Here is a 20139-nt window from a genome sequence, read left to right as displayed (position 1 = left end):
TATCTTGTAGAACTTATTATATAACGGGGATTCAGATAAGACAAAAGTGAAGTTGTGGCAGTGTTAAAGCTGTTCCAAAGTTTCCAAAGAAGTTTTCTAACCTCGGCTACAAATGCAGATATCTGGTCACAGCCTGTCTATGCGAGAACAACTCATCTGACTCACCTAAAGATTGGACAGATTTAGAATTAATAGCGTTATATTTTTGGACTCCACCAGCACTGAAAGGTACGCAGTGCATCAACTGCAAAATGTACATTGATTATTTGATCAGTCAAAAAATTGAATAGTTCTGTTTTATATACTCTCAAAAGAGGAATCCAATTTACCTGGGATTTCTGGAAGGACCATACGTAGGACGAATTTCCCTCCTTGCAAGCTTGTGGCAGAATTCCGACTATCAGGATCCGATACATCCCAAACAACATCCAACCTTTAGACAATCCAAACCTGACGACTTATATATGGGTTGGATGTTTGACAGCCTGCAGGTTTCGTTATAGTGACTTTTATGAATGCGCCGTCCATAAATTAGGCGGTAATTTGAGGATGTTCAGGAGTAACTTGTGTATGACATTCAAGACAATGCACAAGACCCGCCTTTGTAACATCCAGCTTAGAAAAAGAGGAGAATAATCCTGTTTAATTTAGCTAATCTGCTGCCTCTCTTTGTATACCTGTTTTGGAGTCAATTTCTAGAAGAGGGAATTTGTTTTGTTTAATGGTACCTCTTAGAGGATTCTGTTTTACTGTTTAAGCACTCAGCTAGTGAAATTGCATTCGAATATATTCAAAATATCTCTAATTATACCGACAAAAAGTAAATTTCCGGGCGAAAACGGGTCCCTAACCAGTTCATGATTGTGATAAAAATAATAAATGAAAAAACAAACATTAATGGTTTTATTGGATAAAGTCTGCTTACATCACATTGTCTACCAAAACATTTACAATACTTATAATTTAAAATATATAACATAACTAAATAAACGTACAAACATGGCACAATTCACAAAATCATCAGACCGCAAACATAATTTAATGAAAAATTGCACAAAATTAAGCACCTAACAAATTTGACAAAATAAAGAATCGTTTAGACAGAACATACAGTCAGTCCTGCACCAGGAAGAACCTACAGTCGAACACCTTTGGCTCGAACTCGCTTGGCTCGAATTGATCGTTGGGTCAAAATGGATGAAATGTACTGATTTCTTTCTACTGAATGTAAGCACTCTCGCTTGTCTAGAATTTTCCAAGATAGTAGCCGGTATTTTAGCCGGTTCGAGTTCGAGCCAACGGGGTTCGACTGTAAGTATTCACTTTCAGGAATGTCATTGAATTCTAGTGTTCACATATTTTAGACTTCCCTTGTTGCAGAAAAGTGTGATAAAAGTGATAAAAAAGTGCATTGTTATCGACATAAAGATAGTCGTCTTTATGTCCGACGAAATTCCTTTAAAATCAGGATCATTCGGTACAAAATTATAAAAGCAAAATGTAAACATGAACATAGTATTCAAAAGTGCTCTATAAGAATAAAACCTGGTGAAACACTATTTTCGTTTTTCTTCTTTAGACTGTTTTCAGATGTTAAAGGGGCTAGACACCGGATGGTCCAAAATCGGCAAATACAGTATTTCCTCACAACAAGTCCAATATTATCAATGCGAGCTAGTAGGAGGCCGATAATACTTTACATGGTTAAAATAATCAACGCATGAAGCATGTTGCTGTCCCATCTGTGTTTCCCCGTAGCGCATAGTGGTTTTCCAGTTTAAATAATTTCTGTTTATGAGTACATATTAATATACCGACGCTATTTTTAAGCTTACTTGGATTTACGTTGTAGACAACCCTAGTCAATTTCGAACATGAATGCGCAAAAACTGCGAAAGATGCAAGTGTCAAAAGCGGTGATACATCAGTAAGTAAGATTTACTGCGGTGTATACTACGATGTAAATTTTATGTAAGTTCTGAACAATTTTCTTTTATTTTCTTGCAAATTGCATCATCTGGTATCTAGTCCCTTTAAGTACTTATCTTATTCCACGTAGTTTGCATTCAAATTAAATTGTATAGCGATCAAAACATTTCCACCGGTAAACTGTCAAATTCTTTTCCATTTGTCAGGAAGGGAATAAACATAATGACTCTTAGCTACACAATGGTCATGTATAAACAAGAAAATATTGCTGGCAAAACTGGCATACACAAAATCCTAAGAACTGTGTCCTAACATAAGACGTCGTAAGATGCATTCTTAACACAGACATATTCGCAATATTTCATTCATTTCAGAACTTCCTTAACTTATTATGAAGATAATTGTACATCATAATTACTAGGGATATTACAACAGCTAAACAAGTACAATGTGACCATTAACAACAATAAGTAATGAGGTTCCTGGTTTTGACATAAGTAAAGATATATGAAATCCTAAATTAAGACAAAAAACAGCATTATAAGAAATATGTGAAATAATATTGAAAAATGTAAATATATTGAAAAATGTAAATGTGAAAATTATAATGCATAAAACAAGAGCGGCCACAGATACAACACGCTCGACTAATTCCCCACTTTTACCCAGAATTCCTAGTCAAATAAAAAAAGTCGTAAATTAAATGGCCATAATATGCATTATATGCAAGATCATTATCTGACTTGATTTGTTAGAGTGATATTGGTATTCAAAATCCATAAATAGACATGTATTACAAAAATAAATTGTGAGTGATAAACCTTTAACTACATACTTAATAATGCATTTATAAAAAATATTAATTACTGATAACAAGATTACAACCGTGTATTTAATAGCTGAAAACGCAAAACTTTTAAATGAATGGTGAGTGCTTAAAGATTTATTGTGATTTACTATCGTCTCATAAGGTAGAAATGCCGTGTTTTCTGCTTTTTTCTTTTATATTAAACTAGGTATCCATCATACAGCAATTGTTTTCGACATAAATTCCTCGTTTTAAGTATATTAAAACAATTGTATTAATTGTGGTAAATCTTACTTGGGAGCAAGAGTGCATTTTTAAGGAGGTTGGATGGTTGAAAGTTCTTGTATATAGTTTCAATGCAATACATCAAGTGGTTTCTGAATTGGTATGAGGTATGCACGCTCGCATGCAAAGCCTTTACTAGAATTTCACAGTTGAAAAATAAAGGGCCATAATTTGCATTTTAGGCAAAATAGTTATCTTACGGGATAATGTAAGTTCGTTAGATAATTGGAAACACATGTCACATGAACAACATTTTAATGGAACACATGCCACATGAACATCATTTTAATGCAAAACATGATGTATTTCCTGAGATATTGACTTGAAAGTGCTTATATGCAAAACCTTAACCAAAGTTTGACGCCCAGGCTGACGCCAGGGTGAGTAGTATAGCTCTCCTTATTCTTCGAATAGTCGAGATAACAACGAAAAGGTATGCAGTTGCGGCTCTAGCGGGGGAGGGGACAAAGGGCAACTATATTTGCTGACTGCTGACTATAAAAACGTGACATAAGCGACCGAAAGAACATCGAATATTCAGTTTAACAGTAAGTATATTTGCTCTTTAATTCAACTGAAATCGGATGTAAATGAAATATTTTGCAATCTTTGACTGACGAAAAAAAAATTTTTTTTTAATTAGTTTTGGTAAATATTTTTCATTTTCTCCTTCTGCGAACAAAATCGTTTCCAAATATTTCCTATGATACCAAATTTATATTGAATTCACATTTCAAAATATTTTTAATAGTGTTATTCCCAATAATACAAGCCATAATTGACCACACCAAAGTAGGTTTCATGTTGGCGCCCTTATTTTGAAAGCAGAAGTGAACATACGAGGTGTTGATCCGTTTTTCCTATAGCTTAGGTGGTTACTGTCACTTGGTAGGCGGTGGACGACACGTGACGCTAGGGATGTTGCAGAAGACAGGAATCCTACCCGGAAATAACCTGAAACAAGCAGACGACAATGTACATCCGTGTGTGGGAAATGAAAGAGCACACTCAAAATGACGGGTGGGGGATTATTTCAAAGTAGCTATTGGGTAGGGGTTTTGCATTCATTCCAGGTGCAGTGATTACGAAAAGTCTCAAGTCTAAATAGTCTTAAGTCTAAAGAGTCTCAAGTTTAAATAGTCTTAATTCTGAAGAGTCTCAAGTCTAAATAGTCTTACGTCTGAAGAGTCTCAAGTCTAAAAAGGCTTACGTCTGAACAGTCTCAAGTCTAAATAGTATTAAGTCTGAACAGTCCCTAGACTGAGGATAGACTTTATTTGAACGCGTCTGTAATGTCACTTGTCTCTGAAGTCAAGCGTCCGTGCCATGTGGGCTAGCGTTTATCCAGTCATCACATTGTTATACTCATAAATGTACAAAATGGCTACTCACCATGGAAAAACTTGCCGTCAACGTTCATAAAGTCATCCCTACATCTCGCGGCCTACCGTGGCGGGCAAGTATTGAATACTTACTTGACATGGAAGTTGGGCTCCTCTAAATGGTATTGCTCGTAGTCAACGTTCATAACGCCATCCCTACATCTCGCGTCCTCCCTAGAGGGCAAGTATTGAATACTTACTAGACATGGAAGCTAGGCTCCTCCTCTGCATGGTGTGTTCCGTATGCCAACGTTCATAACGCGACCTACCGTGGCGGGTAAGTATTGAATACTTACTAGACATGGAGGCTAGGCTCATTCTTATGGAACGGCTCGCCGTCAACGTTCATAACGCCATCCCTACATCTCGCGTCCAACCCTGGCGGGCAAGTATTGAATACTTACTTGACATGGAAGCCAGACTCCTCTAGATGGTATGGCTCGTAACGTCATCCCTACTCTCGCGTCCTACCCTGGTGGGCAAGTATTGAATACTTACTTGACGTATAAGATATGCTCTTCTACATGGAACGCCCTGTTTATATAGTCAACGTTCATAACGCCATCCCTTTTCGCGTCCCTCCCTTGCGTGCAAGTATTGAATACTTACTTGACATGGTAGCTAGGCTCCTCTAAATGGTTCGGCTCGTAGTCAACGTGCATAACGCCATCCCTGCGTCTCGCGTCCAACCCTGGCGGACAAGTATTGAATACTTACTTGACATGGAAGCCAGACTCCTCTAGATGGTATGGATCGTACGCCATCTCTTTTCGCGTCCCTCCCTTGCGTGCAAGTATTGAATACTTACTTGACATGGTAGCTAGGCTCCTCTAAATGGTTCGGCTCGTAGTCAACGTTCATAACGCCATCCCTACGTCTCGCGTACTTCCCTGGCGGAAAAGTATTGACTTCTTACTTGACATGAAAGTTCGGCTCCTCAAGATGGTATGGCTCGCCGTCAACATTCATAACACGTTCCCTGCGTCCTGCGTCCGTGTCTGGCGGACTAGCATTGTTCAACGTCACTTCGTACTCGCTTACTTTCACCAATGGGAACTTTTCGTTTACGTTCTCTGTCTACGAAAAAGAGAGGGGCTAATGAGAGTTTGCTAAGATTCAGGAACAATAACAATAGTTAGAAACTGGGGCAAATAAAGGTATCTTATTTCAGAAAAGATAGAATTGGTGAATGATCAAACGATATATCCATATGTACAAATCTTGAATTTAAGAAACTTCGTGGAAAACAGCTCGTTGCCATATCAAAATAACTAACAAAGTGCATACAGTCGAACCCCGTTTGCTCGAACTCCTTTGGACCGCCTAAAATACCTCGAGCCTCGAAAACTTTGAGCCAAACGGTATTGCTTACATTCAGTATAAAGAAAACGGTACTTTACATCCATTTCGAGCCAACGATGAATTCGAGCCAAGCTAGTTCGAACCAACGGGACTCGACAGTACAAAAATAGAAGCAGATATTGAGTTCTTGTATTAAGATAACGAGCTCCTTCCCGAATCTCATGGAAACAGATATAAAATCAGAAAATTCCGATATGCTGACCTTTGTAAACATGAATGCCAAACAAAATTTACTTACAAAATCATCAGAGAAGTTTATAAACTTGGTGATGAATTTGATGAACTGCATCTTAGTGCATGGACGACAGAGAAGCAGATCAGTAGCTGCGGTCTCTGGTTGATAGTCAGGCTGTATAAACACGTGGGTGATGGATTTGAAGGGGTTGCAAAAGCTCATGGAAGCAATGAACTCCTCGGTTATCGTTGTCATGCCGTCACTGACAAAAATAAAATATTGTTTTATCATCCGTGGCAAAAGCGCTATCACGTTATATCAATACTTGATACCACCATGGAAACGACCTAATAACCTAATTTCAATGAAATTCAAATACACCAATATAAACATATTTATAGATAGATTTTTTTCCTTCCAAGTTGGAGAGCAAAACGTATATACAGTCGAAACTCGATTGCTCGATATTCTAGGGACTGACCAAAATACTTCGAGCCTCAAGAATATCGAGCCAAGCGGGATAAAACATATATTTGTTTACATCTATTTATTGGACATAGTTACACATCGTGCAGTTCGTAACATGACTAATTCGATACTTAGAAAATAATATCTTTTATGACTTTTAAACTTATTAAAAAATACATTTATGCGAAAATAATACAGAGGACATAATACCAAAGTGATAATAGTACTGTCAACATACAATGATATTAATAGTTTGTTGTTTGTAAAGAAGTTTTAGAGCCGGTACAAATTCATACTCAAACTAAAACATGACATATTATACTGCAATATCATGACTTGTTTATGTTTCTTAACCTGCATCACCTATATACTAAAGCCAGTAACAGGGTTGTCTATATGAAAATCGAAAATTAAGACATTAAACCTCAAGCTAATAAGCACGATATCGGCACAGTGTTCCATTTCAACTTCATGTATAACATGTTATAATTCTGTGACAATAAGTGTGTTTGTGTGTTTTTTAACCAGTCATGAATGTTTCGTCATTTTATATAAAATTTTAAAGATTTTAACTTGTTATTCATACTATATTATACGTGACATATATGTTACACAAACACTATTTTCTTACGCTGTATGCACTGTGTTGGATTTGATCTCTCTCGATTCGCCCTCGGGATTTTCCGCCGTATCTCGACCACCCGTCCGGAAAGCGTTGTCGTTACTCTCGGAATATTCCGGAGGCGCTCGGAATTTCAGCGTAAGTGACATTCGCCGAAACGACTTGAAGAAAATTCGCTCAATTAACGTGACTGTAAAAAATACCAATGAATTTATACTTCAAGACAATTACGTATTTACAGCTGCACTCTCACAGATATACCATTTTCACTTTTTTCAACTTATTTTTTGTCTTCGAAAAACAAATTTTTGCGTAGATATCTGCAAAGCAATGATATAAGATTGCTGACAAAAATTCAGGTCGTAGATTTTCATACTTCCGTTCGAAAATTAATGTTCTATGGCTTAAACCGTTTCTAACGGTTTAAGACAAATACATAAAACATCAAATTTTGAACTTAAATATAAAAATCTGCGATCTACTTTTTTTGTCAGCAGTCTTATATAACTGGTTTCCATGGATTTTCGCAAAAAATGGCTCGTTCCAAGACAAAAAATATAAAAAAAGTTGTGAAAACGTTCTATCTGTGAAAGTGCAGCTTTAAAGTCACTATGTAATTGCAAATGTTTAAACAACGCAGTTGCTTCGAGGAGCGTGTAATTTCACGTCAAAAGATTATAATTCAACATTTTTAATTAAAAGATTACAAGAAATGCTCGGTTTATTGAAACATGTTTATTTAAGTCAATTGTAACAACAGAACAGAGACGAATATTATCAATGAATGCATTGGATGACAATACGTTTATAATTTATATTTCATTTCCGTGTTTGAGCATAAACGGACCACTATGCGGTTGGTTTGCTGGTTTTCAACACGGAGTTATTATATTTAAAGTGGCATTCTTCTTTAAAAGTATTATATACACAAGTTTATCACGCCTCCAGCATAAATAACGCAACGCCATTGGTCCAGGACAGGTCATGCGGTGACCCCATAATTTTCCATATCGGGTCACCAAATTTATATCGTACCAAAATGACGTCTATTTTCAGATTCCGATCAATATTCCAATTCCAACTTCGCTCTGACCCGATATGGTTTCCTTTGCCCCGTATATCCCATATCGGGTCACCCACTAACCCCATAACTTAAAATAACAAACATACATTTTGAGTTATAAACCTTTCGTCTCCTAAGGTAGAAAAACCGTGTTTTCTGCCACTTTCTTTCAAATTAAACACAGTATCCTTCATAAGAACTATTATTTTCGACATTTATTTAGCCATTTCGGTAAATAAAAACTATTGTATTCATTGGTGTACATCTAAGTTGGAAGTTAAAGTACAATCTCAAAAAAATGTTTGGAACTGTGACAAACCGGGATATCGCAGAACACCCATACTTCGGCGCATCTCGGCGCTATAGATGACGTCACCCCAGAGCCCGAACCCTGTCAACAGTGATTTGTACGTCACCAATTTCCTGTTTGAGAACACGCTAAATAAGTTGTTCCTCCATTTGTGACCTGGTAAAGGATTCAATAAAGTAAAAAAAAAACAGTCGAACCCTGTTGACTCGAACTCGTACGGACCGGGGTAAATACCTCGAGCCTCGAAAAATCGAGTCAAGCGGAAAGGCTTATATGCAGTTTAAAGAAATCGATATTTTAAATCCATTTCGAGCCAACAAGAAATTCGAGCCAAGCGAGTTCATACCAACGGGGTTCGACTGTGGTTGGTTTCGCTGAATACATTTCCCACAATATTTTTGAACACCGTTATTATCGCATTAAGCCATATATAATCTGAACAATTATTGGTATAAATATTACTTTGCTGCTAATTCTTGTGATCTTATATTAAGAATTTATGGAGTTTTAGATTTTAGGGAAAAGAAAAATTCTAATAACCTGCTAGTGAAAGACATAACTTCTTTTAAAAAAAACAAATTCGCTGCGAATACTTTTTTATGATATTTATTTAGTTGATAAAGCTTAACCTACCTAAGATAACAGAGTAGGCTGCCGACACAATATCGTAGTTACCAACCGCAGCCCGAGCAATCCCGTTACCCGTGCCTGGAATTGGTGAATGTGCTAAAGATACGCTTTCATAGGTTACAGACTACTAAATAATTTTTGTATATATTCTATAGACCATTGACCTATCTACATTGTTTCATAAATGTGCATTGTTCCACCATTTTGGAGGTAACTAAATATAGAAAGTATGTATTCATTTTTATCATAATTATATTTTATGTGCAATGATATTTTAATTACTAAAGACGTCCACGTTACTTTCACGAAAAACGTACCACACGGTATGAGACCTATAGTGACCGGAAATTCAGACGGCTCGTAATCCGGATTGTTGACGTCATTTCCGGTATCGGTCGCTACTCGCCGAACCAATCCATTGGCCGCCTCGTGGTACATTCCATCACCGCTCACAATTACCAGGCTGTATCAGTTTAAACTCAGATGCAATGTATACAAATGTGAGTATTAATTATGTATGCAGACAAATAGGCCACGAGCTCAGATCAGAACTACATCGACAAGTCGCCGCTATTACTGGCAAATTTGGTATTTGGTTGACTGCATCTATTAGACAAAGTTAACAATTCCACTCTTAGTTTTACCATCTCGTATATGAATTTAGTTGCCTGCATACTAGTTCTGGTTTAATTATAACAATGAAAACTAGACGGTTGTTTTTGTTTCCGCCAAGGCACATCGTCTTAATATGTTGAATATAGTCATATGACATTTGACCTTTAAGTTCGACGTCATCTCAATAAGGTGAAATTTGTTGCGAGGAATTTCAAACTCCTTCAAGCGGTTAAAAAAAAATGGAGCAGACGCACATAAAGTCATACGACCATTGACCTCTAAGTGTGACCTTGACCTTTAACCGAACTGATCGTAACATACGCTATGCAGGTCGTCTCAATATGGTGAACATTTATGGCGAGATATTTCAAACTCCTTCAAGCGGTTCAAGAGAAATGAAACGGACACACAATATATTCACGTGATCTTTGACCTCTAAGTGTAACCGCGCTGTTTGTAACATGCGCTCTGCATATCGACTCAATATGGTGAACATCTGTGACAAGTAATTTCAAATTCCTTTAAGCGGTTCAAGATTTGTAGCGGTCACAATTCATAGTCATATTATAGCCATATGCTTAGTGATCACAAAACAAACCCACATGCGACCATTGCAATACATGGAATACACTTACCCATTAATGGACTTGAGATCATAGGTAGCAAGAATTTCTTCAGTATGGTGGGCCTTTTCAGTAACTTCAAAGTAAATGCATGAGGTTATTTGTATTGCCAGACACATCATAATAGACTTAGGTGCTGTGACATACCCGTATAGTGTCTGTTGAGATATGATACCCAAACTTAAAATATGAACACAACGATTAAATTGTCTGAGTCAAAAGACAAATGTTAATGCTTTGAGGAAAATAGAAACGTCCATTAATGCTTAACTTTTGAAATAACTATTTACAGTCGAACCTCGTTGGCTCGAACTCGCTTGGCTCGAACTCCTGGTTGGCTCGAACTGAATGTAAAGGACCGATTTCTTTCAAGTGAACGTTATCATTCCCGCTTGGTTCGAATTTTCCGAGTCTCGAGGTATTTACGCCGGTCCGTAGAAGTTCGACTCATAGGGGTTCGACTGTATCCTAACTCCTATTTCAACTCTGGATACTAGCACCGTCTTATAAGCAGACAAACAAATAAGGAACACAGTGGGTTATATGCGTGTATTACCAATGACGTCTGTTTCAAGTTTAGCCTCTTCAAAGATGGGAGCGACGACATTGCGGTACTTCTTTACGCCAGTTGAAAACCCACTGACTGGATTGATCAACACCAGAAGTCGTCGTGGTCTGTCTTTGCCTGTGATAACCATATATGAAACGGAGAAACATTAAGCTAGAATTCACAACTATGAATCTGACTTCAAAGAATCAGAAAACTATTATTATTGTTATTATTATTATTATTATTATTATTATTATTATTATTATTATTATTATTATTATTTCTTTATTTATTTATTTTTATTATTATTATTATTATTATTATTATTATTATTATTATTATTATTATTATTATAATTATATAACGTTGAAATGAAACGCAAAGTATCCACGTTAAGATTTGGTTATAGATAAAACGACCACTTTGTAGTCCCTTTTTTAGAGTTTACTAATTATAGAGGGCTGCCCGTGCAAATAGGCTGCAGTACGACTTGACCCTGCCGTGTGTCCCAACAAGACTTAAAGAGCTTTAAATGCCAAGAGGGACACGAGGTATAAGTGACTGCGATTCCCTGAGTCACATGAAGACTGTCCTTAGATACATTTTGAAACTTGTGTTATAGTACCACTGGATTTAATTTTGATTTCAACTCAAAACAAGAAACATCGCAATACGATGAAACCAGGTTTTCAATGACTGACTGAACAACTGTTTTATTTTCTTTAAGTATCAGTGACCTTGACCTTGACCCTAGGGGCCTTAAATGCAATCCCATAAACTCTTCCGGCATACCCGGTTTGGTTACCAATGGCAACCCTAACTGAAGTTATTCAGTACCAACTGTTTTTCTTTTATAAGCAATCCCATGATAGGTCACCGTAAACTGTTCCATGACCTTTGACTCTATGACCTCAAAATCCATAGGAGTCATCAGCTGGTCACCAAAAATCTAAATGTTAAGTTTGAGGGTGCAGGCATTGACAAGTTATCACACAGACAAGCTTTTTTCGTTCAAGGTCAATGTAACCTTTACCTTTGACCCAATGACCACTAAAATCATAAGGGGTCATCTTCAGGTCAGACACAACTCCAAGTCAAGTTTGAGGGCCATGGGTGCAGGCATTGTCCAATTATCACTTGAAACATTTTCACATTCAAGGTCACTGTGAACCTGACCAATGACCCAATGACTCCTAAAATCAACTTACATGTCAAGTTTGATGATCATAGATTGAGATATCACTGGGAGAAGATTTGTTAACTTTTTGCGTTAAAGGTTACTGTGACCTTGACCTTGGCCTGATGACCCCAAAAGTCAAGAGGGGTCATCTACTGGTCAAGCCCAACCTTCATGTCAAGTTTGATGACCAAAGGTCCAGGAATTGTCGAGTTTGCTTTCAAGGTCACTGTGATATTGACCTTTGACCCCTTAAATCAATAGGGGTCATCTACTGGTCAGGCCCAACCTCCAAGTCAAGTTTGAGGGCCATGGGCGCAGGCATTGTTAAGTTATCACTCGGGCAACCTTTTATCGTTCAAAATCACTGTTACCTTGACCTTTGGCCCAATGACCCCTAAAATCAATAGGAGCCATCTACTGGTCAGGCCCAACCTCCAAGTCAAGTTTGATGGCCATGGGTGCAGGCATTGTCGAGTTATCACTCGGACAACCTTTTACCATTCAAGGTCACTGTGACCTTGCCCTTTGGCCCGATAACCCCCAAAAACAATAGGGGTCATCTACTGGTCAGGCCCAACCTCCAAGTTAAGTTTGAGGGCCAAAGGTGCAGGCATTGTCGAGTAATCACAATGACAACCTTTTACCATTCAAGGTCACTGTGACCTTGACCTTTGGCCCAATGACCCCTCCAAAAATCTACTGGTCAGGCCCAACCTCCAAGTCAAGTTTGAGAGCCATGGGTGCAGGCATTGTGGAGTTATCACTCGGACAACCTTTTACCATTCAAGGTCACTGTGACCTTGACCTTTGGCCCAATGACCCCTCCAAAAAAATAGCGGTCATCTACTGGTCAGGCCCAACCTGAAAGTCAAGTTTAAGGGCCATGGGTGCAGGCATTGTCGAGTTATCACATGGACAACCTTTTACCATTCAAGGTCACTGTGACCTTGACCTTTGGTCCGATGACCCCCAAAAATAATATGGGTCTTCTTCTGGTCAGGCCCAACCTCCAAATCAACTATGAGGGCCATGGGTGCAGGCATTGTTGAGTTATCACTCGGACAACCTTTTACCATTCAAGGTCACTGTGACCTTGATCTTTGACCCGATGAGCCCCAAAAACAATAGAGATTAGCTACTGGTCGGGCCCAACCTCCAAGTCAAGAATGAGGGCCATGGGTGCAGGCATTGTCGAGTTATCACTCGAACAACCTTTTACCATTCAAGGTCACTGTGACCTTGACCTTTGGCCGGATGACCCCCAAAAACAATAGGGATCATCTACTGGTCAGGCCCAACTTCCATATCAAGTTTGATGACCATAGGTCTAGGCATTGTTGAGTTATCACTCGGACAAGCTTTAAAATTATTTTACCATTAAAGGTCACTGTGACCTTGACCTTTGACCCGATGAGCCCTAAAATCAATAGGGGTCATCTACTGGTCAGACCCAACCTTTATGTCAAGTTTGATGACAATACGTCCAGGGATTGTTGAGTTATCACTCAGACAAGCTTTGGTCTGCCGACGGACCGACCGACATACCGACATGCCTGTGCAAAGCAATATACCCCTCTTCTTCGAAGGGGGGCATAATTAAGGTGATAGACAATATAGGTTAAACTTGTACAGTGTGCGCGTATCTGTATGACGTAGTGCACATACTGGTATGATGTAGTGCACAAAAAATAGCTCAGACGTACCCGTGATGTACTGAGTACTTTTTCGCTACCTTTATATTACAAATGTTTTTTTACAAGTATCAATCGCCTCCTGCATCTTCCGTCTGAAATATTCACAGCGGTCCCTCTCTCCATCAAACGTCACTTGAACGCGTCTGAGAAGGAAGTCTTTCTTCTGTGTCACGTAGACGACTGCCATTTTAGATCTGATTTCGTTTGTTGTAGCGTCCTTGACGTCCACTGCGATCAGGTCCTGTAGTCGGGCGCTATTGGTCTCTGAATTGAATGAAAGTTTTGGGGATCTAGAAAGAGTGTACATGTAGATACATCATCGGCACCCCAGCGTATCATAACCTATACGATGGGGTGCCGAGGATGATGTAGATAGTACTTGGCCTTCAATATGAGATTTGGCAGTCGTGTGTATAAGCTGTGTGTGAAATATGGACAATACCAGGATATATTTAAGAAGACAACCATACCAGTTCTTCTCATTGAAATTTCTATTTGCAAATTGGATATTTTTAAAGTTATCAAAATTTAATATGTTGAATCTATCACAACTTCAAATTATCACATATTTATACGCGAAATAATTTCACTACGCACGAAAGAGTTCCAGCGAAAAAATACATTTTAACTTTATTTTTAACTTTATTCTACATGGCCTTTCGGGTAAGATAGGCTCATCCCGACCCTCGCGAAGGGTGTTCTGCGGAAACTCGGTAAACCTAATTTCCGCAAAACACCCTACGCTCGGGTAAGGATGAACCTATCTTACGCAAATTACCCTACGCTCGGGTAAGGATGAACCTATCTTACACGAGCGGCCATGGAAGATACTTAAAATCTAACACCTGTAATTTTACAAAAATGAATGTTATATCTCATAGTTACCTGCGGATTTCTTGTTGTCTCTTTGCCATGTCAATGTCGTCTGCGAAAGGCTGACTGTGTGGATGTGTTTTCCCACCGAGAACGAGGCTTGTTCGGGAGTTTCGGACGTCACTATGTGTTCTTCTGGCGTGACAGGCGATGAACCTGCAGACTCCGCCATCTTTGGATGTTAATTGATTTTGTTTTATAAAATTAAAGGGAAATGTTTTAATATTCGTTTCAAATACATCAGACGAATACGCATATTCAGACTAATACACTTATGATACCCCAAAGCCACATTTATTTTATTTTTGCAAATAATATTTACTATTCAATGAAATCAAAATTGAAACTACATATAAACTGAATGTTCGGAGGGTGGGGGAAATGATATCTGTTCTCATCTGTTCTGGTTTAAACTGATGTTCGTAGGGTTTATTTCAGATACCTAAGTCATCAAATAGTAATATCACAGCAAATCTGAAATGATTAAACTTTGAAAGGGGTCCTATTTAGGAAAATATAATAAACTCTGCGTGTTTGTGTTGGGGGTGGGGGGCACATAAAACCAAACGTAAGCATTTACCATAGCATACCTTAGGTTACTTTCAACCTTTAAAGGTATCGAAGCAGAAGGGACATGCTGATTCTACTCGATCTACTTGTTTTTTGTTTACATTTTAACCGCATTATTTGTACTCAAACGCCAGATCTGGGTTATCGAATACATAGAAGTCACGTTCAACCAGTTATATTTTTATATCTAGAAAATGAAATCAGTGTTAAAATCAGTAAATACACTATATAATAATTATACATTGAAAATTAGTTGGTATACCTTAACTTACAGTTAAAAATAACTTTAAATTGCTGCATTGCATATATTTATATATCCTTAGACTTTCTAGATGTCTAGGCGCACGTGTAATAAATGCTATTTTTATCCGACATGTGGATTCGGAAGTTCTATAAGTAATTAACCCTTTCAGTTACACACTCTTCATCAACGAGTAAAGAAATGTGTTGCGCGTAGGTATTCATGTATCGGGCGATAAATTGTATCACATTTCGGATGACATAAGAATTGCTTTTGAAATGAGACGGCCGAAATACGAATCATTGAAATCGCATGCATTTAATATCAAATATGACTAGCCTCAACAGTTCGCGATCGGGTAAACCTTCTATCGTTGGAAAGTTCCCTAACAAGAGTGAGTCTTCATGCAAGTACCACTACACATCACTTTTATGTTCCCTAACAAGAGTGAGTCTTCATGCAAGTACCACGACACATCACTTTTATGGATATCTATGACTTTAAATTATATCCAAATCTTGGTTAAATGTGAGAGTGGTCTATTGGTCCGCCTCTCACTCAAATGGTTATACTTGTACATATAGCTTCGAGCCCAACCAAAGTTACTTTCTCTTGGCCTTTTACAAAGGACATCTGCAAACTGATTTACTAGAAACCCTCACAATGGATTCAAGAGTGATTCGTTCAGCTTAAAGCTGGCCTGACTTCACAACCGAGTTGAAAATAAACAGTATAGACTTAATTATAAAAAGAATGTTTTGTATGCGTTCAGGTATTCTGTAAGGAGATTGTTAAACATGACAAACATTTGATAATGTTCTCGTATATCGTTTGCCAAGAAATTCAGAAAAGAGTACGAGTGTGGGGTATACAAAGATTTTTTCTGCATACCAGGTACCCTAGCTTGGTCTTATAATGAAGTAGTAGAAGTATATACATTGAGAAATATGGACAAAAAGCTATCTGACTATACCATGAGTACAAGCTGTATGATGCTTTTGTAAATGTTTCATGCACCTGTATTACGGTTTACCCAACCCTCGGCGGGCACACCCAGGGGATCTACAAAAACTATTAATTATGGTGTTTAAAACTCCCAACCCACGAACAGAAACAATTGTAAAGATCCCTTTGTCGATGGTGGTCGAAGTATCAAAAATAATTTAATTCAAAGTATTCTTTATCAATGTTTGTCCTGACAGTGGAGATGGAAGGCGCACCCCGAGGATTAAGACTAAATCATGTGAGTGTCCCGCCACCACCCCTCCCCCTTTCTGGACGAACATTGATATTTGCATGTTGTATTCTGAAGACTGTGAGGTGGCCATTGTGGGGTCGTTCGGGTACGTCGTAATGTATGTTTAAATATTCAAATCATAAAGAGCGAATTTTTGCAAAAAACAGGTTAACATTGCATAGTCACCTGGTAAGTAGGTTTATATTACTGAAGTATCTTTGGTTTGTCAAATAACAAGTTACCTTTCAACAAAAAGCGGCGGAATGATAGTCCGATTCGTCGTATTTCCAACTCTAGATCATTATGTTTACATAGGACTTAATCACCGAGATAAAACACGATCAATCCCCGGTATAACTAGGTCGGCTACATTATACCATATTATTTGAATGCGGTAAAAGGACACACTCCACCATTTTATGCGAATTTTGAGGTCAGTCAATGCACAATTCATTACTGTTTACTATATTTAAAATTGTTGTGTTATTACCCTCATGTGCATTTATTTTATTGTGCTCAATTAAAAATGTGCATACAACACATATAATACTGGCTGTTTATATAGACATAATAACCATAATGTCCTGCTTTAAAAAATATGTATGTGTGTATAAGCTTGAACACTGCGTTTATGGATGTTTTATTTGTATCTGCAATTTAAACTACACAATGTATGAATGACATACACTTTGACTAATAATAACAATTGAAGCACCTATGTCTGATTGCGGAATTATTTATAAATATAAAAGTTATAACAATGATTACGAAGTGCAGAAATCACTATATGAAATACACAACATACATTTTAAAAAATAATAAATATAAATAAGTATATTTTTATGGCAAAATTATACTGATCAAATACTCTCGAAAATAAACTTGTAAAAAAGTAAATGTCGAAAATCTGAATAAATGATATAATATCAACAATACCTTCGCTTTTAAAAGCCAAAATTCTGACTCAATTTTATAATTAAAATTTGAATCCGTTATTTGCATTTCATTAATTTACAATGAAAAGCACATTCTATTTGAATAAAAATATAAAATAATATAAGATCATGTGAGCAAACTTAAAATGTTTCAAATATCCATATATAATTATATTGTAATTATATTCTTATTCATCAGATGTTCACTGACACGCCTATATTCGAGCATGAGTGGTTTTATCTGGCATTTGTCGTCCAGTCCAGCTCGGTACGTTGCAGAACAGTGGAATCTTCCGAGGAAAGTGCCTGGAAAACACGAATGCATGGTTTTGAAAAGCAGGTATTCAAAATTTAAGCAAAAATAAGTATTCGACATGTTTTAATTTAAGGATAAAACGAGTTGTCTATATACAAACATGGGATCAATTAAAGTTAACGCCAATCAAAATAATAGAACGAAGGCTCTCTTTGTCTCAGATTAAGCTTATTTGGCATAAGTGTTTTCAAATAAGTCATATAGGATAACACATTATAAAACAGATCTCCCCTTGGTTTGGAAAACAGACGAAATTTCAAATTTTCTAAAGCGTTAGTAACGCTTTTAGCCATAAAACATCAATTTTCGAGAGTAAGTATTAAAAACTACGAACTGATCTGTTATCAGCAGTCTTATGTAACCGAACCTTAACGAGTGGTGGTAAGCCGCACGGGCGGTTACAAAAACCCTCAGGTTCGACACAGGGCAAAGGCAGGGAGGTTGGGCGTGAAAAACAACCGAGATGTTTTCATTTTTCTATACAATCTATTCAAGAATTTAAGTTCATTAATTATATTCAAATGGAAATAACACAGTAAAACAAAACAACTATGAAACTAACAAATGCCTAGCTACACCTAGCTGCTCAGGCAAGCCATAATGCAACTTTATGTTGTAAGGTTAAAACAATTCTGTAGAGTGTCAAATATTGTTAAACACAGTTTAAAAAGCTAAATTCCAAGTAATTTATTTTTAATTATCAAAAACTAGAAAACTTTCACATCTCAGTTACAATAATCAAGTTTTAAATTGAAAAACCTATATGAAAAATGTGAGTGGCCCACAGGGAAACCACACACTACCTTGACAGAGTCCAAGAATGTAAAAAGGGTGAAGTTACCGTCAGAGGACAAATAACTTAATGAAACTGATTCAGTCAGTCTTTAAATAGAAAGAAAACAAATCCAAGTATGGTTTATAAAATATGAATATTAACACAAGTAGCATAGTTTAATTTGGTTATAAAATCAACCAAAAGACAAAGCTAAACAACTTTATAACAAGCCTATAGGTTGCTAATTATAAAACATTTTAATGATATACTTTATTACAAATAAGCTACTTAAAGACAACTATTTCATATTTAATTTAATAATAAACACACTTCCCAATGAATCATTTACTTCCGTCATAGTGAATTGGTAGAACCCGTTACATTCCTCCATCCTACCAAGAAAAGTTTATACAATAAACTTTTGTGAAAAATTTAATGAAACGTGAAACTGACTTGAAATAGATTGCATATTTTACACCAATTTATAAATTAAACATAACAAGTGTAAATTCCTTCTACAACTTGTGATTTAAACGTAACAAATGTATAAACAAACTTCTGACTTCGATTTCAGATATCTTACAATTATATTTTGCTATAATACATCGCATTTTAATGATCCCTGTAAATAATGGACGTCACGGCATTATAATATGACAATAACTCCATACGCAGTATGATAAACAATAAATATTATGTATATATCCGTAATACTGTAATACAACATTAACTACATTGCAATACACAACAACAAACATCAAAAGTGGACAACAACAAACACATATAATCTCAACAACAAAAAAATGCAATCCCTGAAACACAAATGTCGCAGTATAAATATATAACTGAGAATCATTCAACAATATCATAGTCTAATACAATGACTCAAACAATTGAATATCACAGTCTAAAATAATCTCCAACTGTAAATCTCATCAGAGCATACAGCTCTGACATGTATAACAACACAATTATGAACCAAAAAAACAACAACACATAGATACGTATACCAAACACAACATAATCAATAGGTATCAAGTAATTACGGAATATATCACTGGATATTGCCTAATAAAACATAGCACGAGTATAATGCATATATTATAAGGACGTAGTCTACAAATAATTTGCAAAATAATAACTGGCAGCATTTTAAATTCATACAGGGACAATTATAGCACCATAGTATACAAATGATAACCACGTTACATACGTGTGGTACTCTGTGATATTCAGACTACCGAAACAGGTTACTATGAGAATGCACTATAAAATATCTGAAACTATTAATAACCCTCATGATAATATAACCGACGAACAATAACACTTCTGGTATAATAGTGACAAAATAAAAGGATGTAAAAAGACAGGAAACTTATACATATCAACAACATGAATCATATTTTGTGTATACCTTACACATACGACACAACTTATGTATTTTCTTCCATTGATGTTTAATGGACTACAATAGATTAGAACACCCCATAGCCGTA

General features: G+C 36.8%; 1 protein-coding gene across 1 annotated transcript; it reads right to left on the bottom strand.

The window, feature by feature from the left end:
* Positions 1-890: 890 nt before the first annotated feature.
* LOC128213658 (ceramide kinase-like) lies at positions 891-16968 on the bottom strand. Its single transcript, XM_052919656.1, has 12 exons — positions 16860-16968; positions 14582-14741; positions 13760-13960; positions 10829-10957; positions 10285-10348; positions 9352-9497; positions 9038-9112; positions 8414-8560; positions 7041-7221; positions 6005-6203; positions 5321-5481; positions 891-3976 (listed from the first exon to the last, which is right to left on the bottom strand). Exons 2-12 carry the CDS (start codon positions 14739-14741, stop codon positions 3904-3906), a joined length of 1536 nt encoding a protein of 511 aa, XP_052775616.1. The 5' UTR covers positions 16860-16968; the 3' UTR covers positions 891-3903.
* Positions 16969-20139: the final 3171 nt, after the last annotated feature.

The sequence above is a fragment of the Mya arenaria genome, chromosome 13 (assembly GCF_026914265.1).
Source record: "Mya arenaria isolate MELC-2E11 chromosome 13, ASM2691426v1".
NCBI classification, from domain to species: domain Eukaryota; kingdom Metazoa; phylum Mollusca; class Bivalvia; order Myida; family Myidae; genus Mya; species Mya arenaria.
This window is presented reverse-complemented; position numbering and strand designations above follow the sequence as displayed.